The sequence below is a fragment of the Oryzias latipes genome, chromosome 17, assembly GCF_053564925.1.
Source record: "Oryzias latipes strain Hd-rR chromosome 17, Olatipes_Hd-rR_3.1".
Classification (NCBI taxonomy): domain Eukaryota; kingdom Metazoa; phylum Chordata; class Actinopteri; order Beloniformes; family Adrianichthyidae; genus Oryzias; species Oryzias latipes.
The window spans coordinates 5,592,266-5,617,125 of NC_136253.1; the positions used below are offsets into that span (position 1 = coordinate 5,592,266).

General features: G+C 41.1%; 1 protein-coding gene across 3 annotated transcripts in view; it reads left to right on the forward strand.

Moving 5' to 3' along the window:
* The window catches only part of glis1a (GLIS family zinc finger 1a), a 46,571-nt gene that overhangs the window by 13,759 nt on the left and 7,952 nt on the right, over nt 1-24,860 (forward strand). For 2 of the 3 annotated variants that reach the window (XM_011485979.4, XM_011485980.4), the window contains exons 2-5: nt 9,733-10,801; nt 16,874-17,035; nt 20,855-20,971; nt 22,604-22,724. In XM_011485979.4, coding sequence (XP_011484281.1) covers nt 9,920-10,801; nt 16,874-17,035; nt 20,855-20,971; nt 22,604-22,724 — 1,282 coding nt within the window. In that variant the 5' untranslated portion in view covers nt 9,733-9,919. Of the gene's footprint in view, nt 1-9,732; nt 10,802-16,873; nt 17,036-20,854; nt 20,972-22,603; nt 22,725-24,860 lie in introns of those variants that run through there. The other variant, NM_001164879.1, reaches the window with a different exon arrangement.

Genomic DNA, 24,860 nt, shown 5'->3' on the forward strand with positions numbered 1-24,860 from the left:
GGTGAGTGCCACCAACTGGGTCCAATCTGGAAAGCAGAGCAGAGAAGGGAGGGGGGAGGAGAGGACTCCCAGAGGCATCATGACACTCGTGTCCGCATGATACTGTTGACATGCTAACTGTCACCTCCGTCACCAAATAACTGCTGAAACTCCTGCAATGAGGTTTCTGACTGTGGTCGGAAAACGCAGGGGAGATCCTCTCCGCCGAAGGCGGATCTTCCTTTGGGGTTCACTTCCCCGTTAGACCCTCAGTGCCTCCGTGTGGGTTAATAAAAGAACCAGTCTCTGTTCTTTTACCATTAACTGGTTAACATTAGTTCCGCCTCGGCCCAAAGTTAATACATTTGGGGGGAAAAAAATAAACAAAACCAAAAAAGAAAAACCAAAACGGTACAAAAGTGAAAAAAAAAGTAAAAAAAAAGAAACGTGATCGCATCAACTACGTGTGCCGTTACACCCCTAACAGTTCTCTGAGGCAAGCTGTTGAATCAAATCGAATTGACGTCTACCATTAAAAAACTGTTCCAACAGTCTACCAGCTGTCCCCAACTTACCCCCTTCCTCATATAACCTCGTATTAGGGTGAGGGGGTGGGGGGTCTAGCCTGCGATGCGCCTTGGGGGGGGGCTACTTGGCAGTGGCCCCCCTCCTATGGTTGCCGTATGGAGTGGGCCCCCCTTCTTTCGGTTTTATTTGCACCTTAGACATGAAGGGTCCTTGGTAGGGGGGGTGCTTGGACATCACTGCAAGCAAGCAGCAGATGTCCTCCTGGCACCCTACCCGCCAATTTTAACCGCACCTTAGACATTTAGGGCCCCTTGGTGGGGAGGGTGAGGGGACATCACTGTGAGTAATCAGGAGATGTCCCCTTAGTGCCCTACTCGCCAATTTTAACTGCACCCTCCTTAGTACACACACCCCTCCCCCTTCAATATATACATTCCAACATAAACACACACACATGCACACACACACCCTCTCATACACGCACACACATTTTGCAAGGAAGGTGGGACCTGGGTCCATCTGTCCCCTACCCCTTCCCTGGTGGGGGGTGCGGGCCCCTTGGCGATGGTGGCCGTGTCCCTTGGGTGCCGGCTCCCTGGGCCCGGCGGTGCTCTCTCCGCACGGTGGGGGGGTTCATATTACACCTGAGCCGGGGGTGTTCGTGTCCCTGAGGGGTGGGTCCTGGTCCTTGCCCCTGGGCGCTGGGCCCCGCCAAACTTCCAACATGGCCGAGCCTGGTCGGGCCATATTTATAACACCCCTTGTGGGCCACCCTTTTTTCCCCGGGGTTCCCCCCTCCTGCCTTGCTCCTCCCTGGACCAACCGTGGGCCGGGTGGGTGGCTGCCTGGAGTGCGGAGCGGGTCTCCCTTGGGGGGTCCTGGCTCGTACCTGGGGTTGGGGCGGGGGGATGCCCGGAACTCCTGGGTGGTGGTGGGGTGCTCGTCTGGGGCTGTGGGCGTCCTTCTCCGGTGGGGCCCTGCGTTGGGCTCTTCCGGCACGGCGGGGGGGCTGCTTTCCTGGCTGGGCTGGGGCGGCGCTCTCTTTCCCTCCGCGCCTCCCTGCTCTCTGGCTCTGGGGGCCTCGCGGCGGTCCTGCTGGCCCTGGCCTGGGTGGCGGTCTTGGTCGCCCGGGGGGCGGTCGTTCCCTGCCTGTTCCCGTGTGGCGTTGGGGGAATTCCGGCTGCCGCTGCTGCTGTGGCGGGGGTCTGGGTGTGGGAATGGCTGGGCGCTCCTCCTCCTTCTTTTCACATTCCACCATCCATTTTAGAAGAACATAAACACTCACCTGAGCACAGGTGTTAGCTCACTTTGCACTTATAGTTTGCATGATTGAATGAATGAAAGATTTCACACTAGTTGGTTTAAAGGCATAGGTATGCGTTCGTGAACACTATCTGTTTTGTGTACATGTCGACATGTGAACATTTTTTTGCAGCTAGCAGGAGTGTTGATAATATTTGAGTGCGTGTGAACAGGCCCCGCCCTTTTTGTACTACATTTGAACTGTACCGTAATGATAAACAACCAGTAAACCTGTCTGCTTTATGCTGCTTCATGGTCTTAACCCCCCCCTCTCACTATCACCCCCCCCCCCCCCCTCTGACATCCCTCCCTCTTCTTCCCTTCTTTCCTTTTCCGTCCGGTCCAACACCAAAGATTTTCAATCATGGTTGAAATGAATAAAAGTTTGGCCTCAATTACAAAAGGGGTTTGTTCAGTCATACCTTTGGTTTGTCTGAAGATTAATAACCCCTCTTGTTAAAGTAAAATATGTCCAACACAAGAGGCCCTCAGCTCTCATCTGCCTGCCTAGCTGTTGGACAGGACAAGTTGGAAAAAAAAAACTGTTCCAAAATTATAAATCGATTGTCTCGATCTTGGAAAATACCATTTGGATTGAAGTGGTGTTGGTTCATTTGACTATAAGGTAAAAACGACCAAGTGCATCACATCAAACAACAGACATGTGATGATGTCGCAAAAACGGACCAGTCCATCATTCCAGTCCAAAGTGTGGAAAGAGTTTGAATAAAGTCATGTGACCATCCAGAGTTCTAGAATGTTCTAAGAATGTTCCCTTTGGATTCTCTGGATGTGGAAAAACAACAGTGGACTGAACTTTAGGAAACTAAAATGTGAAATAATTTGATATTAATTCTAGTTTACTTGTTAGTTTGGACACAGATTTCATTTACCCTTGATGATCTGGAAGAAATCCAAGAATCTAGCAAACTTCACTGTTCAGTAGCAGGAATTTCTGTCTGAATCTCACTGGAAGAGGTTTTGGCTAAAGATGTTCTGGATCCATTCTCGGTCAGTAAATTGGATTGAACAACATGAACTAATATGGACTAATATGAATCTGACCGGTAACCACAAATTGTGATTTGAATCAAATCGTCCATACTCTGCATTAACCCCACAGAGACTCTAAATCTCCTCTGTAATTTGTGCTGCTTATGTATTTGGTTGTGTTTGCTTGTTTTGTCAAGCAGAGAAATTAGATCTGTAACCACCTGGACCTTAAGGTTATTTGTAATGTAAAGAACACGTTGTGTGACTGATTGCTCGGCCTGTTTTCTTTCTTCCCGTCACTTCCTGTGCTGCTTTTAAAAAAAGCATCTTTGCAGTCCTTGTTTTAGCTGCAGGACTGCTTCTACAGATGTTTTGTCCCCTGACATTGACGTTGTGTAAAAGGCAAACTTGTGCTTGTGTCTGTCTCTAGAGTCCCTTCTGTTGTACACAGCCCGTTTTTTTTTTAGAATGTTGCCTCACGATGTGTTTTTTTTGTGTGTTTTTTTCTTCAGCTTGCATTTGCAGCACATTTAGCAGCAGACTAGCACAGAGCAGCAGCTACAGAATCATCACAGGAGCTTTCAGCCACGCTCTCTTTAGGTTTTCCATCAATATCTCCAAACTCTCATTTCTTCTGCTGTGTCCGGGTGGATCTGCACCATTTCTGTTTTTTACTGGATGAGTTTGTTGTTGCAGTTGCAAAGATTTTCCATAAACAAAACCCCCAAAACAAAGTTCTATTGAATCTACTGTAAACAATTTTGTTCTGCATTTCCATTGACTGTGAAAGTATGCAAATTGGATTTACGATGATAAATCTGCCTAATGGAATTACGACAATTCAACTTTTAAAAAATTGCATTTATTGAAAAAGGTTTTTGCGCTTAGAACAGATGGTTTTTAATGCGTGTCAAATTGACATATTCCTCAAAACTGCAATGTGACCAACAACCGGATGGCGATGCGCTTCTTGGTAGGAACTGGCGGCCTTGGGTGCTGCGCAGCGGGCGCCACAGGAAGTCCCACAGCGTCATGCAGATCATCAAAACTGGAGCGTGTCATGTGGAATTGTTGGATCCACAGCTCCTCTGTAAAATCACCAACCACCATTTCCCAAAATGGCTTTCATCTGTAGCCCCTCCCACCTTGTGTCAGGAGCTCGCCGCTCCACGGCCTGAAGAGGACGCCGACGTCTCCTTTAACCCTTGTGCTATCTTAGATGACCCCACCCTTACACTGACGTGTTCTCCCTACCATGACAAAGGTGGATGAAGGTGGAAAGATTTCATGTAATCCATGTACACCAGAGAAGATCACAAATCATTGAAGAAAAAAGGTTCAGAGCACTGTCTAGTGGGTCTAGATGACCCAACTCCCAATGTTAAAGTGCCTAGGATAGCACAAGGTTTACAAGATGATGATGAGTGCTAGTGCCGTGGCAGAAATGTGAATGTATCTGCTGTCATTCAGATTGTTCACATCCGTCGCCGTGTTTCTGATTGACTTATCGCGTGAGTTGGGTCTTTTTTGTGCATAATTATGATTTAATGGAAAGAGTGTAGTTGCAAAATTGTGTTTTTTCAACATTTCTAGAATTTCGATAACGTTTTGTGCATGTGTGTGATGGGAACGCATTCACTGACTTAGAAATGATAGTAAGGTAATTGTAACTATTTATTGAAATAAATGTGGCTCAGCAGCAGGGAGCCACAATTCATTTCCCCACAATTTGATTCAAACCTTGATTTTTGGATCACGGTTTGTTTAGGCTTAATGTATGATTTGTGTAATACAAAACAACAACAAAAACTAAAATCTCAGAATTTTTTTTTTTTAATTTACTAATTAGCAAGTAATGAACAGCAATGAAGAAAAACCTTTCAGTTGGCTTTTACTAAGCCGACACTGCAAAAACGGAATCTTGACAAAAGTCAAAATGACCCTTATTTCAGGAAAAATGTCTTATTTTCTGTCTTGCAAGAAGAAAATCTTAAGACAGTTTTCAGAATCCAAATAATTCTTAGCTCAAGAAAACAACGTCTTGGTGACTAGAATTTTTTATTTAAGTAAGAATTCGACCTCTTTTCTAACCCCAATGGCAGATATTTTTTTAAAGAACATTTTTCAAATTTTAGGATAATTTGACTTATTTCTAGGGAGTCTGATTTTGCAGTGATGTGTTATGTAATAAAACAATTAAAAAAAATCAATCCTTAAATTCTGCACGTGTTTGACTCCTTTAACGTAAACATGTGCTAACATGCAGGAGAGATGCAACAAATCACTTTCCTCACAATTTGGTTCAATTCTGTAACAAACACTTTGGTTTTAAACTCAGCAGCAGAAGGATGGCGAGGCTGTTAAAAGGAATTGGAGTAGAGACTGAAGGAGGCATGAAAAAGACATTTGCAGGAACTAATTGGGAAAAGGAAAAGAGTGTAACAAAAGGTATGAATAAAGGTTTTAGTCTCACTGATTCTTGAGGCTCTGAGCTTTAGCTTGATCATCTGTGTGGTTTCTTCACAATAATAAAGATTTCAAACATTTCACTTGAAGTACAAATTGTTTGTGAAAGTTTAAACTCCGTTTCTTCTTATTTATTCAGATTTTGGGCTCTGGCCTCTTTTATCTTTTATAGGGAAGTGAGTCAAAGTTGGGAAAGGAGTAGCAGGAATTGGAATGTTTTCTTTTACGTGGAGTCGGCTAGGTGTTGGGAGTTTTTATGTTATTACAAACGTAACGTGAAAAACTGAAACGTACTGGAAAATACTGGTGTTTCGTTTCAAAGCTGGATTTGTTGGCACATACTTAATCGTTCAAAGCAGGAATCTCTCAAAACTCACGAAGAAAATGTAGTAAAGTTTTATGCTTGGGTTAAAGGTCAGGTACATGTTGTACCTGAAGACTTAACGGTAATAATTCAGAAATTATCTCTAAACTACACTTCACATACAGACACCATGATATTCTGTTAACATTATAAACCTTTTTATTTAATGGTTCATCTTTTACAGAGATTTTAAAAACAGAAACCCAAGAAATGTAGCTTATTACTGGAAGTTCTGAAAGTTTTAAAGTCAAATAAAAAACATAATTTAGGTCACAGTTATCCAAGTGCTTTAGGCATTAAAGTTAAATGCCACAGTCTAATAGAGTGGTGAAGGTTCAGTGTGAAGGCACTGGGATGTGGAGGCTGCATGCCAGTTCAATGTAATCGAGTCTGGAAGGACCAGCTCTGTACACAGATTTAAATGCTTGGTTTAAAAGGAACTAGGGTAGGTTATAAATATAATGTCCCACCTCTGCCAGTAGATAGCCATAAATCCTACACACTTGAACTTTTTAAGGGCTTTTTGCCATTTTTCTGTTTAACAGTGACAGCTCTCAGCAGAAAAATGGGAGCGATGAAGAATGATCAGCAGCGTCCAAGCTGCATGTCTGAACGCTGAACTGGACCTTCGCCTAGAGTCACAAAGCTGCAGAAGAGACTATTTTTAAAGGGGCCGGGATTATTTTAATGTGACTGAAACACTAAAAGGCATAAAAATGATTTGCAGACGCTAATAGTTTTGCTATGTTCAACAGCTGGTTCTGAATGTTTTCTGTCTGCAGTTTTTTTTTTTTTTAGGTTGTGCACAAGATAGATTTATTCAAGTTTTTCCACCGATGCAGCTGCTCGTCTCATGGATGCATAACTAATGTCAGTGTTTAGTTTCTGTTTACTCTAAACAACGAGCTGAAAATCACTAAATCTCTGCAGAATGGGGTGATAACAATCCGTCTTTATTACGATGCAAAAAAAAAATGGAAACAGGCTGTAAAAGCAGCAGGGGTCTGGCTGCACACACCAACAGTTTCCACTATAACTTGTCATAAAAATTGGATTTTTGTAAAGCAAGTAGATTACAGTTAAAGTCCTGGTCAGTTCTAAAAGGGAAAGCTTTGAATGACAAACTCCTGTGATGCAATCTGTGATCTACTTTAAGATAGCTTTTTCTTTTACAAAATGCAGTTATAAATCCCTGCTGTTGCGGTTTCATGTCACGTTTATTAAAAGTTTGTTCAGTTTAACCTGCTAGGACAAGTCCAGAACCAAAGTGCCTGGATTTGAGGAAAGTACACATTTTCCTGTCCTGAAATGTCACAGCTGTGTTTAGCTAACCTCAGCAAGTGTGTCTCAAGAAGGCACCACATCAGATGAAGCTGCTGTTTAGTAACGTTGGCTGGCTGAGTTCAGGCTTTGTGGGACACTTTTCATAGTTTCTCTGTCTGCCTCTTCTCTCTGGATCAGGCCCAGCGTGTTTATTGTCAGCAGACACAGCTGCTGGATCCAGCCTCTAATTACTGAACAATAGAGAAAATGATGAACACTAAAATCATTTGGAGTCTGTTTAATTTGCTATCAAAGCTCAAATAGCGGTTTGAGTCGTCAAAACCAAAGTGTATTGAACTGCAGTTGTATTTTATTAAGAGCTAACCACTTTTCTGCTTGGCAATGTATAATCCGGATGAGTTCATTGACACACTTGCAGCGTCTCTAATTAAGATTTAACCACAGTCATGACTATTCTGCAGGGAACTGCTGCGATTTACGGTAAGGGCCATAAAACTGCAAACCCGCCGACGGTACCAGGAAACTATGGGCCTGAACTTACATTTACTGACTCTCTCATCACCTAATGTAGCTGCAGAAAAATGAGCTTACTCATCCTCATTGCAGTTTCTTTCCTTCTGACTCGTAAAATTACCATCTCGATGAGATCACAGCGGTGCTCTCTGATGACTTACATGTGGCAGGAATCCGGCTGCAGATTAAGTCAAATTATAGCAGAAAACTGTGGAAGTTAAGTCCAGCAACTTATGAACGACCATTTACAAGAAGAGCTAATGCAGGTCTTCAGGGTGGAGAAAGCAAAGTTTTAGACTTCCAGTTTATTCGAGTTTCTGTCCTGCATGAACAGCAGAAAAGGAAAGTGCTTTAATGATTCTACTCTGTCACCAGGCGTGTGGAGCAGGTTCCAGGCCAATGGTTTCCATGCAGCCCCTGCCTGTTTGCTGTAAGGGTGGCCTTCATTCCTGTTAAGTGAATTATTTCAAACTGTCACTGCTGCTCAGAAAAAACTCTGAAAAAACATTTGCAGCTGCCTCCAGAACCAGAACCTTCCCTGTTGGTCACCATGGTCCATTTGCTCCTAATAACTGAGCGATGACATATGAACAGTTTGAGGCTGAAAATGTCAAAGTGTTGGAATGTTCTGCTTAAAAAAGAGAAATCCTTAAGATAAATTCACTCTCTTCTTTTAGGACAGGGGTCCCCGACCCCCGGGCCGTGTGGACCGGTCTGGGCCGTGGGCCTTTTGGTACCGGGCCGCAGACAGAAAAAAAAGCACAATTACACTAACTTTGATTTTTTAGGTTTTGTTCATGTTCTGATACTGAAGGAAGTTTTATTTTGGAAAACTCTGGGATTCTGTTCACCACATCCGTCTGTCTTGACGCGTTACGTTACTTTAAGCGGCTTCTTCTGTTGCTAAGTTAAAAGCCCAAAGCTGAAAAGCTCATAAAAAAGAAACAAACAAAAAAGTATTTGGAAAGTTTCTTTGGGGAGAAAAGAGTGAGTGAGAAAAATTGAATAATGGTCTTCAACTTCAAAGAGAAAAGAAGTTACTATTTACAGACAAAACCAGGAGCTGTCCTTGACTTTTAGATTTATGTAGACAGTTGTTTCCACGAACCAGAAGCCGCTCTGCCCGATACACGGCGACTGATTCTCGAAAGGTTTCACAACACAGATAATAAAGATGCAGACACGATGGATTCACGTTTAGAAAATATCAACGGTTGTATCCTTTTATCTATCCGTCACCCTTAAAAGTCGGTCGCAGCTAAATTTATCATCTGCTCTTAGCATCCACTTTGACATCTTCATCACAAAGTCTATGTTTAAACCAGCCGCAAACATTTTACAGAGAATGAAGATTCTATCAAATAAAGTAGCTTATTTGTGGAAGTTGTTTCTGAGGAAACTTGTAAAGGTGAGATGAAGGGGGAATTAGGCAGGCAGCTGTGTGGGTTTATTAAATCCCACTTTGATCATCTTTTCATGTGTTAAAAGCATTTCCAGTGGTATTTTAATCCTGATTATGCCTTTTTAAGGCAAAAAGGGATAGTGATTGAAATCAGGATGTGCTCCTCCTAATGCTCAATGACAGCTGGGATAGGCCCCAGCATCCATGTGATCCTACTCTGGTTGAGGAATGGATTGGCCTTTTGTGGTAAACAATTTCCATTATTAGCTTTGGCAAAGAAAAGAGCGATTTTTTTCATGAAATATAAGTTATCTTCACAGCTCTTTTCCAACCTGTAAGTAGGACGCTTCGCTCTCTGGGGCTCCGCCTTTGGCTCTTTGTGGGTGCCACCCATTCCATGACGTCATCCTGAAGTCGGCCTTGGCAGCATGTCTACGTTTCTCCCACAAAAACAAACAACATCTGAACTTTTGCAAAGATGGATGTGGATATTGTGCAGATAAAAACAAAATGTTTAGCCGATCACCGCTAGCTCCACGGAGAAAGTGGGTGTGTGTGTTAGCCTGGGGGCGGAGCTGGCAGTGCAGACTCTTCCTGGAAGGGGCGGTTCCTCACTTGTCTGTCTGTATCACAATATGAGAACCCGCTCGTTTTCGAGGACTGGGAGGGGCTGGTGCTCAGAGCGTAGGTTTTTAGAGGAATGCTCAAAAATTGATCAAAATACCACTTTGGGTTTTTGTTTCAGAAGGAATGAACATTATAACACACTTAAAAGCTGAAAAAATATATTTTGCATGATATAGGCCCTTTAAATGTGTTAAATTAAAGTCAAGAAGGTCTGTGAGATCAGGAGGTGATGACATACTTTTGGAGAAACTCTAAAATGTGTTTTATTTCACAGGTTTCCTGTGATGACTGATCACGGGACGTGACCCGGGACGACCCGAAGCCGCCAACAGCTGCTTGTTCAACACACCTGAACGCCTCTGAATATGCTGTGGACATTTCATTCTCTTGAGGAGTTCTTTAATCCATTCAGAATTATTATTGTTACTGTGCACCTTTTTTCACAGTAGTGAGTGAGTAGCATGTGGCCCCCTGATGTTGGGCCTCCAGATGTGCAGCTGACTCTTCCTTGTTTCGGAAGCGTGTTTGAAGATGCAGAGGATCTCCAGTCTCCACTGTCCTCTGGGGGATTATGCCAGCCAGCAGACCACCCTGGAGGCCTGTGCTGCCTCTCCAGGACCTCGCTGGCCCTGTCTTCGCTGGGATGTGACCTCAGCTCCATTCTCAGCTGTAAGACAGCTGGACCCTGTGTAGAAAAGACTGGGCGAAACCTCCCATCCACAGCTCAGACAGAGACCAAAAGCAGCTCCCAAAGGTTCAGCAGCTACCCTCCATCCCCCCATCCAGTTTCTCACATGCTCTCCAGCTGTGCCAAAACAGCGTCCGTTGGCTCTCCTCCTTCCACCGTCTCCTCTTCTTCATCTTTCTATCCTACCTCTTGCTTGCCAGTTTCTGATCACCAACGGCAACACGCTCTTCAAAAAGAGTTGAACTCCATCAAACAAGAACATTCAGATGATTTCCCACCATGCAAAGGGGAACGGTTTCAGTTTAGCAGCCAGCAGGGGGAGCTGTTTCATCTGTGCCATGCTATGAAAGGTCAGAGGGGTCAGGACAGCACCCAAAGCCCTCTTCACTCCCCCAGGCACAATGCAAGTCCAGGGCAAGACCTCACCCTGGAGCAGCTGGAGCAGTCCTGTCACTGGATTGACTGCAGCGCCGCCTACAGCAGCCAGGAGGAGCTGGTGAGGCACATCGAGAAGGTTCACATCGACCAGCGTAAAGGAGAAGAGTTTGCCTGTTTCTGGGCTGGTTGTGTGCGGCGACACAAACCTTTCAACGCGCGCTACAAACTGCTCATCCACATGAGGGTCCATTCTGGAGAAAAGCCCAACAAATGCATGGTGAGTCTGTCTTTCTATTTGTTTCCCTCTTTGTTCTTCCTCCTTTTAGGCAAAGTAAGAACATTTTGACAAATTCTTTTAGGATTAGGTGCTAAAGGAAGGAAGCTTTCCTTCACTTTTTTAAATTGGTGATATTTTTTTCATTTGGAAAAGTCACGTCGAGTAAAGGAACAATATTGCTGCCTTCATTCACAAGTGCTTCGTTGTAGTGTCAATTTTGTGCTTTGTCCAGATCTTAATTATTAAAAAATTAATATTTTCTTTGTTTCTTTTCTGATTCTGAAGTTTTCAAGAAGACAAAGATGACAATTTAGCCACTTTGTGAGAGTTGAATAACTTTAAGATTCATACGTATTTTTCACAACATTTTTATTTGGACACACAGTGAGACAAAAACGTGTTTGTCGGCCGCTGAATGTGCAAGTTTCACTTAAAAAGCAGAGTTTGGTCTATAATGTTCATCATAACATCACATCAACTGTGAGAGACAGAAAGTTAAAAATAGAATCCAGGAAATCCCATTGTGTTTAGGATAAAGGTGCAAAAAATTAAGTATTTATCTCCTACAAACAAACAAGAATTGTGTTCCTCACAGACTTCTTTAGGAAGAAGTAACAGGCTACCTGTATTAATGTCACCTGTTTGAACTGATCATCTGTAGAAAAGACACCTGTCCACACCCCAAAACAGTCAGACTGCGACTTCTCCAGCCCTGAAAGAGACCAAATAGCTGTCGAAGCACACCAGGGACAAGGTTGTAGACCTGAACCAGACAGGAATGAACCAATCTATGATAAACAAGCAGCTTGATGAGACCAACTGTTGGAAACAATTATTAGAAAAGGGAAGAAACGCAAGATTACTGACCATCTCCCTCCACCTGGAGCTCCATGAAAGATCTCACCTGGTAGGGTACAAAAGAACTTTAGTACGGTGACCAAAATACACAGGGGAACTGGTCAATGACCTGGAGAGAACTGGTGCCACAGTAACAAAGGTTACCATAGTAACATATTATGTCCTAATGGATTCAAATCCTGCAGAGCTCCAAAGATCCCCCTGCTTGAGCCAGGACGTGTCGAGGCCCATCTGAAGTTCTCCGGAGACCATCTGGATAATGCAGAGGAGGATTGGGAAAATGTCATGTGATCAGATGAAACCATAGTTTGGTACAAACTCCACTTGGCGTGTTGGAGCAGAGGGATGCTGAGGTACAACCCAAGAATACCAAACCTATTGACAAGCATGGGGTTGGAAACATCATGCTCAGAGATGATTTTCTGCAAAACCTTGGACCTGGACCAAAACCTTCTTTCATCAGTGAGGATGAAACGTGGCTGGATCTTCCAGCTAAATAAATAAATTTATACTGTATTCATCCCTCAATGGGGAAATTCTTCTCCACATTTGACCCATCCCCTGGGGGAGCGGTGAGCTGCAGCTGAACCGCGCTCGGGAGGCAGTAGTGTTAAGGGTCTTGCCTAAGGACCCCCACTGGGTGATGTTAACTGCTCGCCATTGATATGGTAATTGCCCCCCAGTACCATTGCTTACTCCCCTCCGGGAATCGAACCCTGGATTCCTGCATGGTAGCTTGTCACCTTACCAACCGAGCCACCCAGCCACTATAAACTAGAGCTAGACAAAGATCCAAAACACATCGCCCGAGTGACGAAGAATTGTCTAGGTAGAAAGCATCTCAGTGTTCTGGAGGGTTCTAGCCAGTCTCTGGACCTCATTCTAGTAGAGAATCTGTGGAGGGAGTTGAAAGTCTGTGTTGCCCAGCATCAGAGCCAAAACATCTCAACTCTGGAGAAGATCTGTGTGGAAGAATAGACCAAAATAGCAGCTTCAAAGCAAACCTGCTGCAGACCTGCAGGAAACATTTCAGCTCTATTATTACTAACCTAAAGTATTGAGCTGAACTTTTGTTATTAAACAAATACTTATTTTCTGCTCCATCATAGAAATACATTCTTTAAAAATCAAACTATGTGATTCGTGGATTTTCTTTGTTTGACATTTTGCCCCTGACTTTAACATTTATCAGTGGTAAGCATTGCAGGCCAAACTCCGTTTTTCATTGACCGGAAAATGTTTTTTTGTCTCACCGTAGTTCAGAATGAGCTTTACTTTACAGCTGCTATGATAAGTATCCTCTCATTTCTCATGCAGACAGATTTATATTGAACTTGCTAAAATCAAACACGTTAACTATAAAAAACTTTTTCGGCTTCAAATGAGACATTTACTTTCTTGATGAGTTTACGACGCGAGTATGTCTGGACTTGCTAAACATCACTCTGATGGGCACAAAAATGATCAACGCTTTTTTGAACTTTTACGTTTTCTCCACTTGAATTTACAGCAGAAGAAACTAAGATGAGCGATGACTTCAAGATGTTTTTTGATGATCAACTTCTGTTTATTCTGACAGTCAAGGCCAAATTTGAACTTCATAAATAACCAAAGTCACTGAACTTTCCAAGACTCAAATGGTGTCTGGACCACAAACTCCGAATGTGTTTGCGCTGGAGGAAACACAAACAGGAAAAACTTATTTTTGTCATCAAGAGATTCCTGACAAAAAAAATAAAAAAATCTGAGCTTTGTGAGTTAATAAGAAGAAATATAGTGAGACCTCTAACACCTTTGTTTTAGGAAATACAAGCAAACTACCAGTTACTAACTACAAGTTATGTTACTATAATACTGAACATGTTTAATGTGAAGACGTGAGGACACATAAATTGTTGCTGTGAGTTTACTTCCCAGCACTTCTGTGCTCATCATTCTGCTACACTGTGACTTTGTCCTTCATTTCATCCGTTCTTATGTTTTCTGACAATAGTTGAATCGAAAAACGAATTTAAAGCTTTTGTCTGTCACATAGACCCTTTGCTTGTGCTGGTACAAATGTCAAAACGAAACAATAAACAAGTTTTTTTTACATCAGTTATCTTTATTTCAGCTCCTGGTCACAAAATAGGAGGGCAACCCCAGCTCATCACACAGAAATATGAATGACACTGCAGGGTTTGCTCACACTGGCACGTCTACTAGTATACGACATGTCATGTACTCAAAGTGGTTTGAATTAAACATTAAAAGAAACATTTTAACAGAAATTGCAATTGTTTATTAAAAGAAAATTAAATAAAAAGTGAAAAAGAACTGAATTTAAGGTCCTGCTTAGACATCAGACCTTTCATCCTTGAAATCTTTTTAGGATGATATAGGCTGACTGTGACTGCATTCATCTGTTTATCAAATTGTTGGTTTGTGTCCGTCACTACACTCACATTTCTGGCCTGGTTGGTGCTTTTTAGATGAATATTGTCAGTATAGTCTCAATAAGGATTTTGTAGTTTCCCACATGAGCAGCTGTAGGACCTCCCTAATTTTAGTAAAACATGTAAAAAGCTCATGAAAAATTAAAAAGATTACAATGCAATCTTCACTTGCAAAAACACAAACAGTTTTTTTCATTACAGAAAGTAGTAGTAGCCCAAGTGCAACACTCACTGTTTGAGCGTAAAACCTAAAAACGTTTTGTGGTAAAAAAATTCTTTTGCACATGACACAGAAAAATGCACTTGAAACTCAAAACTATGTGCAATCAAAACAATTTTCACTCGAGAGAAATTCTCTCTCTTCCGCGCTGGAAGCAGAGCAGGGAACCATGTTACAAATGTGCCACAAAAACCAGCCAATGTCTGTGTCATACGCCGCACTCTTGTCATTGGTTGGATGCGAGCACTAGCTCCTCATTGACCTCAAGCAAATGCTGCATGCATTAGGGGGGGCAGGTGATGTGTAAGTCCTTGTAGGATGCTCGTAGGATACCCACACAAACTACACTAACAGTCAGGCTGCATGCAAGGAGCGTGCACTTATCCCTTGCACAGTACTAACATACTCCTTGTGCACTGCGCAAAGAAAAACCGAAACACAAAGAAAAGCAGTTTCACTTAAATAACACAATTTAGAATAAAAAAAACTAAGATCAAGACAAAAAGAAAAATCTGTTTGATACGCATGCGTCTCACCTACTTCACCTCTACTGACCCTTTTGTGTTTTTTTAAGTGATTGCTCTGACCTGTCGCTCGCAGCATGCCCATAGAAAAAATGTGCATGAGCACTTTCACCTGCGGGGCACAGCAGGTTGTTTACAATCTTAAAATTTTGTGCGTGGCACCTGCGCAAGTTGAACCATTTTTCCTCCGCAGACCACCTGTAAGGGCAGTTGTGACTATGGCTTTACTCTACAAGGACATAACCCACCACGCTGGGGTCAAAACAAAAAGTTGATCTCTCTATATATGATAAAGAAATGTCCATTTTAAACAAGCATAAAGAAATAAAATAAAAAAACTTTTTTTAGTAACAGAATCCTACAGACTGTACAAAGCATTTTGTTTGCGACAGTGATGGTCAGTCAGCTGCAGTCCTTCTCTGAAGCTCACATCTGTGATGGCTTTCAGTTTTTGGAGCCCATTTCCCCAAACCTTGTTATTCCCTGCTTTCATCAGCCATGACTGATTAATAATTCATTCAGAAGCCTTTCATTCATGTACTTTCCTTAATTACTTATTTGTAATGGTTTATGCTGCTGCTCATAAATGTCACCCTGCAAATGGATTAAAATTAGATCAACATCAACACATGAGAATGAATTACCCGTCACACTTGAACTCCTTGACAAACTTTTTTGTTCAGCTTTTTCATAAAGCGCTCAGAGCCAAACAGGAGAATGAAATCATTCCTGTCGCTGGGTCGGAAAATGAGTATCTCCCATCAATGTGGTCAGTGTTTTGAATGAATTCAACCCCTTTTCCCAGTTTGTAACGTCTGTCGGGTGTTTTTTTAACGGCCAGAATGTGCATCTTTTTCCTCTAATAATACTCGCTGCTGAGTCAAAGTTTGTTTTCACAGCTCAGCTGACAAAAAAGGTGTTAATCATCGTGATGTAGTGGGACTTTTTTTCATGCACCAAGTTATTAAAATAAATGAGGTGAGTGACATTTATAGGTTCATTAGTTAGAGCAGTAAAACCTAGAATTAACATTAGGAAGAAAAACAGCCACTCTATGAGCTCGTCAAATCAGGCCTCAGTGATGCCGAAGACCTCCTTAAACATTACGAGTATTCAAAGCGAATGCACTTTTAAGTTTATAATGTTTGGAGCTACAGGTCTTGTAATTTTCATGTTGTCATATAGGAACCCTGTTTAAGGAGATCAAAATCAGGCCTTAGAATTCTGCTTCTTTCAATTATTGCTCCTAAAGTTTTAGCAGGAAATTGTCGTAGGCAATGGTCCAAACTCTAAAGTGGTTTTTGTAAAGTTACTGTGCAGTTTTGACCACTGTCCTGGATAATGACTTGCTGTATGGATCCAACAGAAACTCTCTGAAATGCAAAATACCACAAATTATTCCGGTTGGAAACAGAATGAAATATTTTCTCTCTATGCCTTTTATGAACAACCAACAACTCTGACATGAAAGCAACACTTTTTTTTACATTTTAATATGGTCACACCACATTATTAGGCTCTACGCACAAAACGTGCGGCCAATAAACGTGCGTTGCAAGTCAAACCGGGTCGAACTTTGACCAATCAGGGACTCGGATTTAGTTGTGATGCATGGATGGTGTCCTTTTTAATTCACAGAAGTGCCAACTATTTGAAAAGTAATCACAAAGGAGAAATTAATAACTGGGGTTTTTGTCCGGCCGTAATTATATGAAAGCTTTTCACATATGGGAATAGTGCTGTGAAAGAAAAAGCCTGGAGCAAGACTACCGGATTTGCACTGTTTCGACATTCAGCGCCAAGTCTCTTCCAACAACAACTGTAGGTGGCGGACATGCGCTAATAAACAGTAGTAAAAGAAAAAAGAAGGAGAAGTCCCTTCCTGCTTGTCCAGTGTGAACACCATGGCATAAACATGTGTTTAGTATGTTCTGAAATGTGCATCAAATCTAAAAGTAATTTTTGCCTAAAAAGAGTTTGTGTCTTGGACAGGGCCTTGTACCAATCATTGGATGTCTCCTCCTTGTCTTCTTAGTTTGAGGGATGCTCCAAGGCCTTCTCCCGTCTGGAGAATCTGAAAATCCACCTGAGGAGCCACACAGGGGAGAAACCCTACATCTGCCAGCATCCCGGCTGCCTAAAAGCCTTCAGTAACTCCAGCGATCGGGCCAAACACCAGCGGACACACCTGGACACGGTCAGTGGACACCCGACGCACTGCCCCTCACGTTTGCCTGATTGTGGCACAGAAGGATGCCACTATTATTCTTTAAAGTTATTTGAGCTTTTTTGAGTTAAAGAGGGAATCTGAAAATCTGTGTCAGTGGTTATGTCACATACATAAACAAAATGTATTTATAAACCTTATCCCAGAATCGACACATTTGATCAATTGTAAAGCTGAACCCCTGAGAATGGCATCCGCAGGCTTTAGGGTGGTGATGCAGCAGTTGTGCAGAGTTTTCATTTCTATACTTCTTTAAGGGAAAATAGGAACAAAACAATGGTTATGAAACATTCCATGAAGAAAGCTCTGTTTTTAGAAAAGCAGCTTTACCAGTGAACATGCTGAGTTTAATGGCAACAATTTACTTTTTCCTGCAGTTTCTAAAAACGTTACAATTTAATCATATATTTGAAATATTTTAGTGCCACAGCTCCAACCAAACAGTGCAAAGAAGAATATTATTGATAATATTTTTCCTTTCTTCCGCTGTAGGAGGAACAGCTTTAGTTATGGTTACTCTGCTCCAAAAACTAGTTTGCTTCATTTCAAGGATTAAAAAAACAATTGATCTGAGCAAAAGGGCAGACCTTATTCTCCTGTCTACTCTATAATAGTTTTTCTCCTGCTGTGTTACAGACGGTGTTTGTTTCATGTAACTCTCAGATATGGTTTTCTCTTGAAAATCACATTTCTCTTTGACAGAATTTCTAGAAATTTCCTGCACTATGGTACTACTGATTTCCTCATAGGGAAAAGTTTTTATAGCTTTTAAGAATTCAAAAAATATAATTTGTAAAGCCACATGGCTTATAGAGTACGTGTCAAAAAATATTTGCTAAGCAATATATACACCTATATCGGTGTTTTTTAACCTTTTTTGAACCTTTATCCTTGACAAAAACCCTGCTACACACCAGCATACAAAAATTGAAAAAAGGAGAAACTCTTTTTTTACCCCTATTTTTTTAAATGTTGGTGCATAGGCAACTATAATTTTTGAACAATATGATTACAATATGTTTGATACATTTTACACAAAAAAGTAACCTTATATTGATGTTTATTGTAGCTACACAAAAAGTGAACATGTTGAAGTTTCATTAGTTTTTCTTTAGTTTTAATCAAAAATGAAGTATTTAAAACTTTAACAAAAACTTTTTATTTCTTTTTAGATTATTAAATTGTTTCAGTTTAATTTAATTGTGTCTGTTGGCCACTTCACCTTAATCCTGTTTCTAAAATGTTGTTATTACTTCTATTTAAGCTTAACTTTTCTTTTTGTAAAAGTGACTGAAGTCTGAAAGTGAATTTGTTGTTTAATCCAGACGTTATCAGAAAAGTGTTTCAGTTAGAAAGATGACTTGGACCAAACTCTGGGATGTTTGGCTGTTAATAAACACAAACCTTGAAGGAGAACTAAACTGTTGACCTCTGATTTCATCAAGAAGATTTAAAAACTGTTTGATGTGTGTGCGTTGTTGTTTCAAGACTTTTAACAGGGACGCAGAGTCACTTTACCACAATGCATCATGGGAGATGTAGTGCAAAAACTGACGCAGTTGGCAGACAGACTCTCTTCTCCGAGCTTCATGGTTTTGTTCACTTGTTCCACGGTCTGATAACGGATTCTGTGGAAAGCTACACCGCTAAAGACGAGCTTTAGCTGGTATTTTTGTTGGAACTGAGAGACTTTATGAGTTAAATCGGAACAAGGAAGTGAAGACTTTAACTACTTCTGATTGGTCAGACTGATGACGTATGATTAAGCCTCCAAGAATGATTGGTGGAGACAGGTAAAGGGGCGGGACTTTTTCGAAAACAGAGCTGAAGCTGCGGCTAAATCGTGGTACTGTCATTCTTATCAAATGTCTTTAATAGAATCAAATAAACACAAAGAAAAAAGTATTTTATGATCTTTCATATTCCTAACTACTCAGGGTTTTATCAGGGCCTGTTTGGATGAACACAGAGCTGAAATCCTGGAGATGAAAATGTTTTTAGATCAGTGAATGGATAATTTCCCACGGCACACTGGTTGAAAAACACTGGCCTATATAAATTGTAAAAATTATAGCTTTCCTGTAGGAAGTTTTAACTAAAAAATAAGTTTAAATTATGGAAATGTGGATTCCAAAAAAGTGGACACATTTGTGGCAAATAGGGAAAGACCAAGGATAGAACGTCCTCAAAGGACAAAATGAGGATTTCTCAAACCTTTGTTTACATTCCAATAGTCCGGAGGCCGTGTGTTCGTTCCTAAACACCCACATCAATCTGTTTTAATCTTAGCTCAATCCGGATATGTGACCTGATTTTGGTGGGACCGTTAAATTGCATACCTTCCATGAATTCATTCCACATCCCTCTGATATTTTTACTCCTGCTGACATGCAGTGAAGACTTAGCAGTAATCTAGCAAATCAGATCTCCATTACACGGATGAGATGAACCTGCACGTTGCAATCTGCTGTTATTTCAACAGGAGCAGTACGTTTTTTTTCCCCCTCTGCGGTTTTATGCTGGCTAATGGCAGTTTTGCAGTTGCATCACAAATCAAGAATTCAACCCATCTGGCGCCATTAAAGAGGCCCCCTGTCTGGATGTAAATGACAGCTGAGTAAAGCGTAACAGTCAAGAAATGCTTTAACATTTTCATCTTTGATGAGTTACTTAATTTTTATTTTCCCCAAACTTCAGCTTCTAAAGCATGACGATTTTTAGGTTCATGATGGAGAATGTGTAATTTCATATTGATCGCCTACTTAATCGTTCACTCCAGCTAAAATAATAAAAAGTACAAGAACATTTTAGACATAAAAATCTTTTTTCTGACTACATTACCTTTTCTTTCTATGCAGAGTCACCTATACATTTTTTTATTTTGCATGGATAAGCATAAAGTTTAGCTACAGAGATTTTAAAAACTTATATTTATTTTAAGAAATATCAAATTTTTATCATATATATTAGGACAAGATTTCCAAATAGATTTTTATTTGGGCTGCACGGTGGCGCAGTGGTTGGCGCTCTTGCCTACAGCAAGAAGGCCTCTGGTTCAAGTCCCGGCTGGGGGACCTGAACCCGAACATCAATGGGGGGACGTTTCTTTGAGTTTGAGTTTGCATGTTCTCCCCGTGCATGCGTGGGTTTTCTCCTCCCACCATCCAAAAACATGCTTCATAGGTTAATTGGTTAATCTAAATTGTCCCTAGGTGTGAATGTGTGAGTGTGTGGGTGTGTGATTGTGGACACTCTACCCTGCGACAGACTGGCGACCTGTCCAGGGTGCCCCCCCTGACCTTGCCATAGGCTCCTGCAGCCCGTGACCCCGATAGGGAATAAACAGAAGAAGATGAACAAAATACATCAAAGTTTATTTGGAGTACTCGTGTATTATGTACTGTTGTATTTATTATCCTGACTGTGACTACCAAAAGGCCCTGAAGCAGTTTAGTTTCAAATCACATGAATTTGATTTGATTTAATGTTGATTTTTTTGTTTGCATTTCTATTCAAAGCTCATTGTTTTGGTTATAAAAGACACTTCTCACATAAACAGCAACAAAAACTGATTTCATTAATTAAAAATAATATATATACATAGTGCTAATAAAAATTATTTTTCACACGTAAAAAATCCCACAAAAAAATGTGTTTAAAGGAAAACACAGTTCATAGTCTTAATTTATTGATATCACAGTTCCTAATGCATTGCCAGCGCCTGCTGGAGTTCCTTAGGAGATCAAATGAAGCAAGACAACCTCACCTTTCTCGCTCGTTTGTCCGCAGAAGCCGTACGCCTGTCAGATCCCAGGATGCACCAAGCGTTACACCGATCCCAGCTCGCTAAGGAAGCATGTCAAAGCTCATGCTCATACGAAAGGTCTGCAGGAGAAGGAGGTCAAGGTACTAAACTATACTACATATTATTCTTTGAGTACTTCCTTAAACTTCTTCAGAAGAACCATGTGACTGAACGGTTTCACATCCCTGAAAAAAAATTAAAGCAGATTTTCTGATGGAAGACATTATTTTTAGTAATGTTTAGAGAGCTATGATTATTATTGATAAAGAGTGCTACTTTGGCCATCATAGGTAAACAAGAGAATAGTACTAGTACTTCAATCTAAGGTAAATATTTCCCATATTTGAGATTGTTTCATAATATTTGGTGCATGTTTTTACCAAGTGATTATTAAAACCTTTGATAGTATATGTTTGATGTTTCATAAGTGGTATTGATTTTGTTCATTTTTGTTTAAATTAGCTAAATTAAAGTGACACTTCAGAGTGTACATAAACTTGTGAAATGAGGCGGATTCTTCGAAACAAAACACATTACTGAAGAAATGTCCATTTCTAAGGAGAATCTTTACCAAAAATTGACTAGTGTTTTCAACTCTAAGAAGAGCATCAACAGAAATAATGATTTCCAGGAGAACAGGAAAGCAGAACTTGTTCCCTCACATGTTGAGCCTAAAAAAATACATTGTTTATCACATTGTTCAAAAACAGGCTAGCTTTTTCTATTTTTCATATGAGCAAAGAAAAGCAAGAGTCCTCAGAGGTCAGTGGTTAAATGTCCTGTTTCCGAGAAAAAGGAGCTTGGAGAGCAGCAGCGGCAGCAGCAGCAGGGGGAACGAGTGAGCGTGTTTGTTATTCACCAGATGAAATACAGCAAAACTGTGATTGCACACACTCCATGGAAGTCAGAATAGCCAGTCCATTGTTCTGTGTTATCTGGGCCTTGTTTGTTTTCTGTGGACCGTAAATGACACTGGATTTTGTGTATGTTTAAATGCACTGTTCATTTAAACAGAACCACGTGTGCCTGTGAGCTGTGAGAAGGCCAGCACGCCCTGTGGGGCTCACTAAGACTTTGAAATACTAAACATGCACTTCAGAAACTCCCATCTATCCAATTTTTGGGGGCAATTTCGCAATGTTCAGTGCTCTGCGTGTGTGTGTGTGTGGTGGTGGTGGTGGGGGGGGGTGTTATCCCAGCAGCCCTTGGATGCTACAAATAGACCTCCAGGAAACAAGAATGGCACAAATGTGCCACCTGAGAAACGCCCTTTTGAGGCTTTAATGAAGCTATAATCCTTCAGTCTTCTTGAAGAGCTTCTGCTCACAGGTCTGGATTTGCTCTCCAACAATCTTCTGTCCATTAATTCTATTTAAGAGTCCTGAGGGAAGCTATTTCAAAAGAGGATTATTAAGTTAATGCGCTCGCCTTAACTTTGTGTGTAATGGAATAATATTGCTTAACAAAATTTGGGGATTTTATTTCTCAAGAAGCTGAAAAGAAGCTGAAAAAAACACAGACCACCTGCAGAAAAACAGTTGGGATTTTTACTGATCTGCACAAAGCAATCAACAAGTTTCCTCGTGCAATCAAGCCTTTCGACATGTTTTATTGGAGCTTCAGCACTCCACTGGAAAGCAACCAACCTGCAGCTTTCATGTAATTATTCTCATTCAGGAATCTAATGTACTGGTAAAACTGAAGTGAGTGTCTGTTTTTCGTCTTGCTGGCAGGTTCAGGTCCACGCAATCCTGGAATCAGAGATCTTGAGTGATTTCCTGGCAAGGCAGCATCTCCACAGTTCCGTGTCCTCCTGTCGAGAAAGCACCTTGCCGTTTGTAGATGAGTTCACAGGTATGTGCAGATGAAACGGTAGCAAAAATCAGCCTTTAACATGGATAATCGGCTCAACACCTGGACTGTTGTTATTTTCTTCCATGGCCTCATTTGCTCCTTTACTCCCTCCTCATCCCTTCTGCTGCAGCTCACCATGTCCGTGTTTACCTTGTCCAATTATTGGGCACCAACTGTGGGCTAGTCGCCTTTACTCTGCCTGTCCTTTAACTTCTCCAACACAGGTTTTCCAGCCAAAGGTTTTTTCTTTTCCCTCAATGGCTGAATTGGATTCAAGAAGCTGTCAGGTACGCTGAGGTTCCGTTGGCAAAGGAGAGAGGAGAGTATCTGAAAGAGCTGTCCATGTGTATTACTTCAGACTACTTGCAGTTGTACCCAAAGGACCGAGACGGAAAAGCCTCGAACGGCACACTGGGAGCTGCGTTTACTTGTGGTGAAACAAGCATGTCGGTGTGTAATTTTGAAAATATCCCAAGAGGACTCTTGACTTATCAAGGAAAAAGGCGAATATCTCAGTTTAAAGCACATTTTATGACCAAAATGTATATAAATGTTAGAGGTTTTAACATAACATGCTGTCATCATCGTCAGGATAAACTCAGAGAGAGCCCCACTTTTGTGACATGGAGCTGCAGCTTTGAATGATTAGTTTTTGGTGTGAAGAGCTTTTGCTGGCTCCACAGTTGGCTCTCAGGCTTGACTCTTGCTCCTTTTCTAAAAGTGGTGCTGTTCTGCTGTTTCCAGTGGAAAGCTAAAACCTGCAGACAATAACTGCAGAATCTTTGTGGCATAATTATTCATGCCATCATGTCATCATTTGTGTGTTTCTCCTGGTATCAGATCTTCACAACTAAGAAATGTGTAAATAAATTGTTAACTAAAAATTCTAATTTCTTGATTTTTACTTTGGAGTTTAGAGCAGAAATGTTTGTTGACTTTAAATGTGTTCATCAAGGGACTGTTTTGAGACCTCAGATGTGAACACAAGCCTTTAAACGAAAAAAAAACAACAGATTACTCTGCGTGTTTCTTGATTTTTAATTATTTTACAATAGTGGTTATGATCACTCTGTGTCAAAAAATATATTTTCTAGTGAGAATTACCTTGACATTTTTAAAGACACCATGTTTTTGTACTTATTTTTGTAACTTTTTTCTTTCCATTTGAACAGAAATGAACTACATGTTGGGTTTTATAATTTATCTTTAAATGATGACATTAAACGTATTCCATCCTCACCAAAATCTTGAGAAATATTTGGATGAAAATATCAGACCTCGATTCAAACTCAGGAGTCACAAGGTAGGGAGACAGAGTTGGAGCAGGTTCCCTGTTGTTCCTTCTGTCTGAATGGAACTCAGTCTAAAAACTGACGTTGTTTTGTATTTCTAAGCGCTGGCAGCTATACGCAAACGTAGCTCACTGGCGACTATTGATGACATCATTGAGTGGGAGTAATGTCCTGATTTGAAGACACTATTTTTCTACATAACTCTCCAATTAAGTAACCAAATGTAGTGGTAGAGGAAGAATACGGATTTGGCCTAAGTATGTCTGAGTGTAACTCTGACTGAATGTATAAATGTAATCTAAATAAATGTAATCTGTATAAGGGTAATCTGTCTGAGTGTAATTGTCTAAGGGTAACTCTGTAATTTGAGCACCAAACTACAGATGTGTTACTTTTACTGAAAGGCATTGAAAGGTATTTCTCTGGCAGGCTCAGGTCCTGAGCCTGCCAGAGAAATGGAGCTTTCGTCTGACAGAGTTTCAAATACTTCCTGCTGCAAAGACACTGACTGCACACACCTGACAGAGCTAAATAGCAAGCAGGCACAGATTCAGTTCCTCTTCTACCAACCTGATCTTCTCAGTATTCTTCTTCTAAGGTTTGGGACCAGAATATTCAGGAACCGGAGAGCAGCAGAAATTAGGAAAAGGTCATTGAATGTCTGAGGGTAGCAGTAGTTTGTGTAAAAGCTGACAGTCAGTGCAATATTTGGTTTTGTTGCCATTTTTCTATTTTGATCAAAGTTAAGTTTCTCTCAATAATTTCAAAGTGATGATGATGATGATGATGATGATGATGATGATGATGATGATATGACCTATCCTCCACTGCTGCCTTCACACCC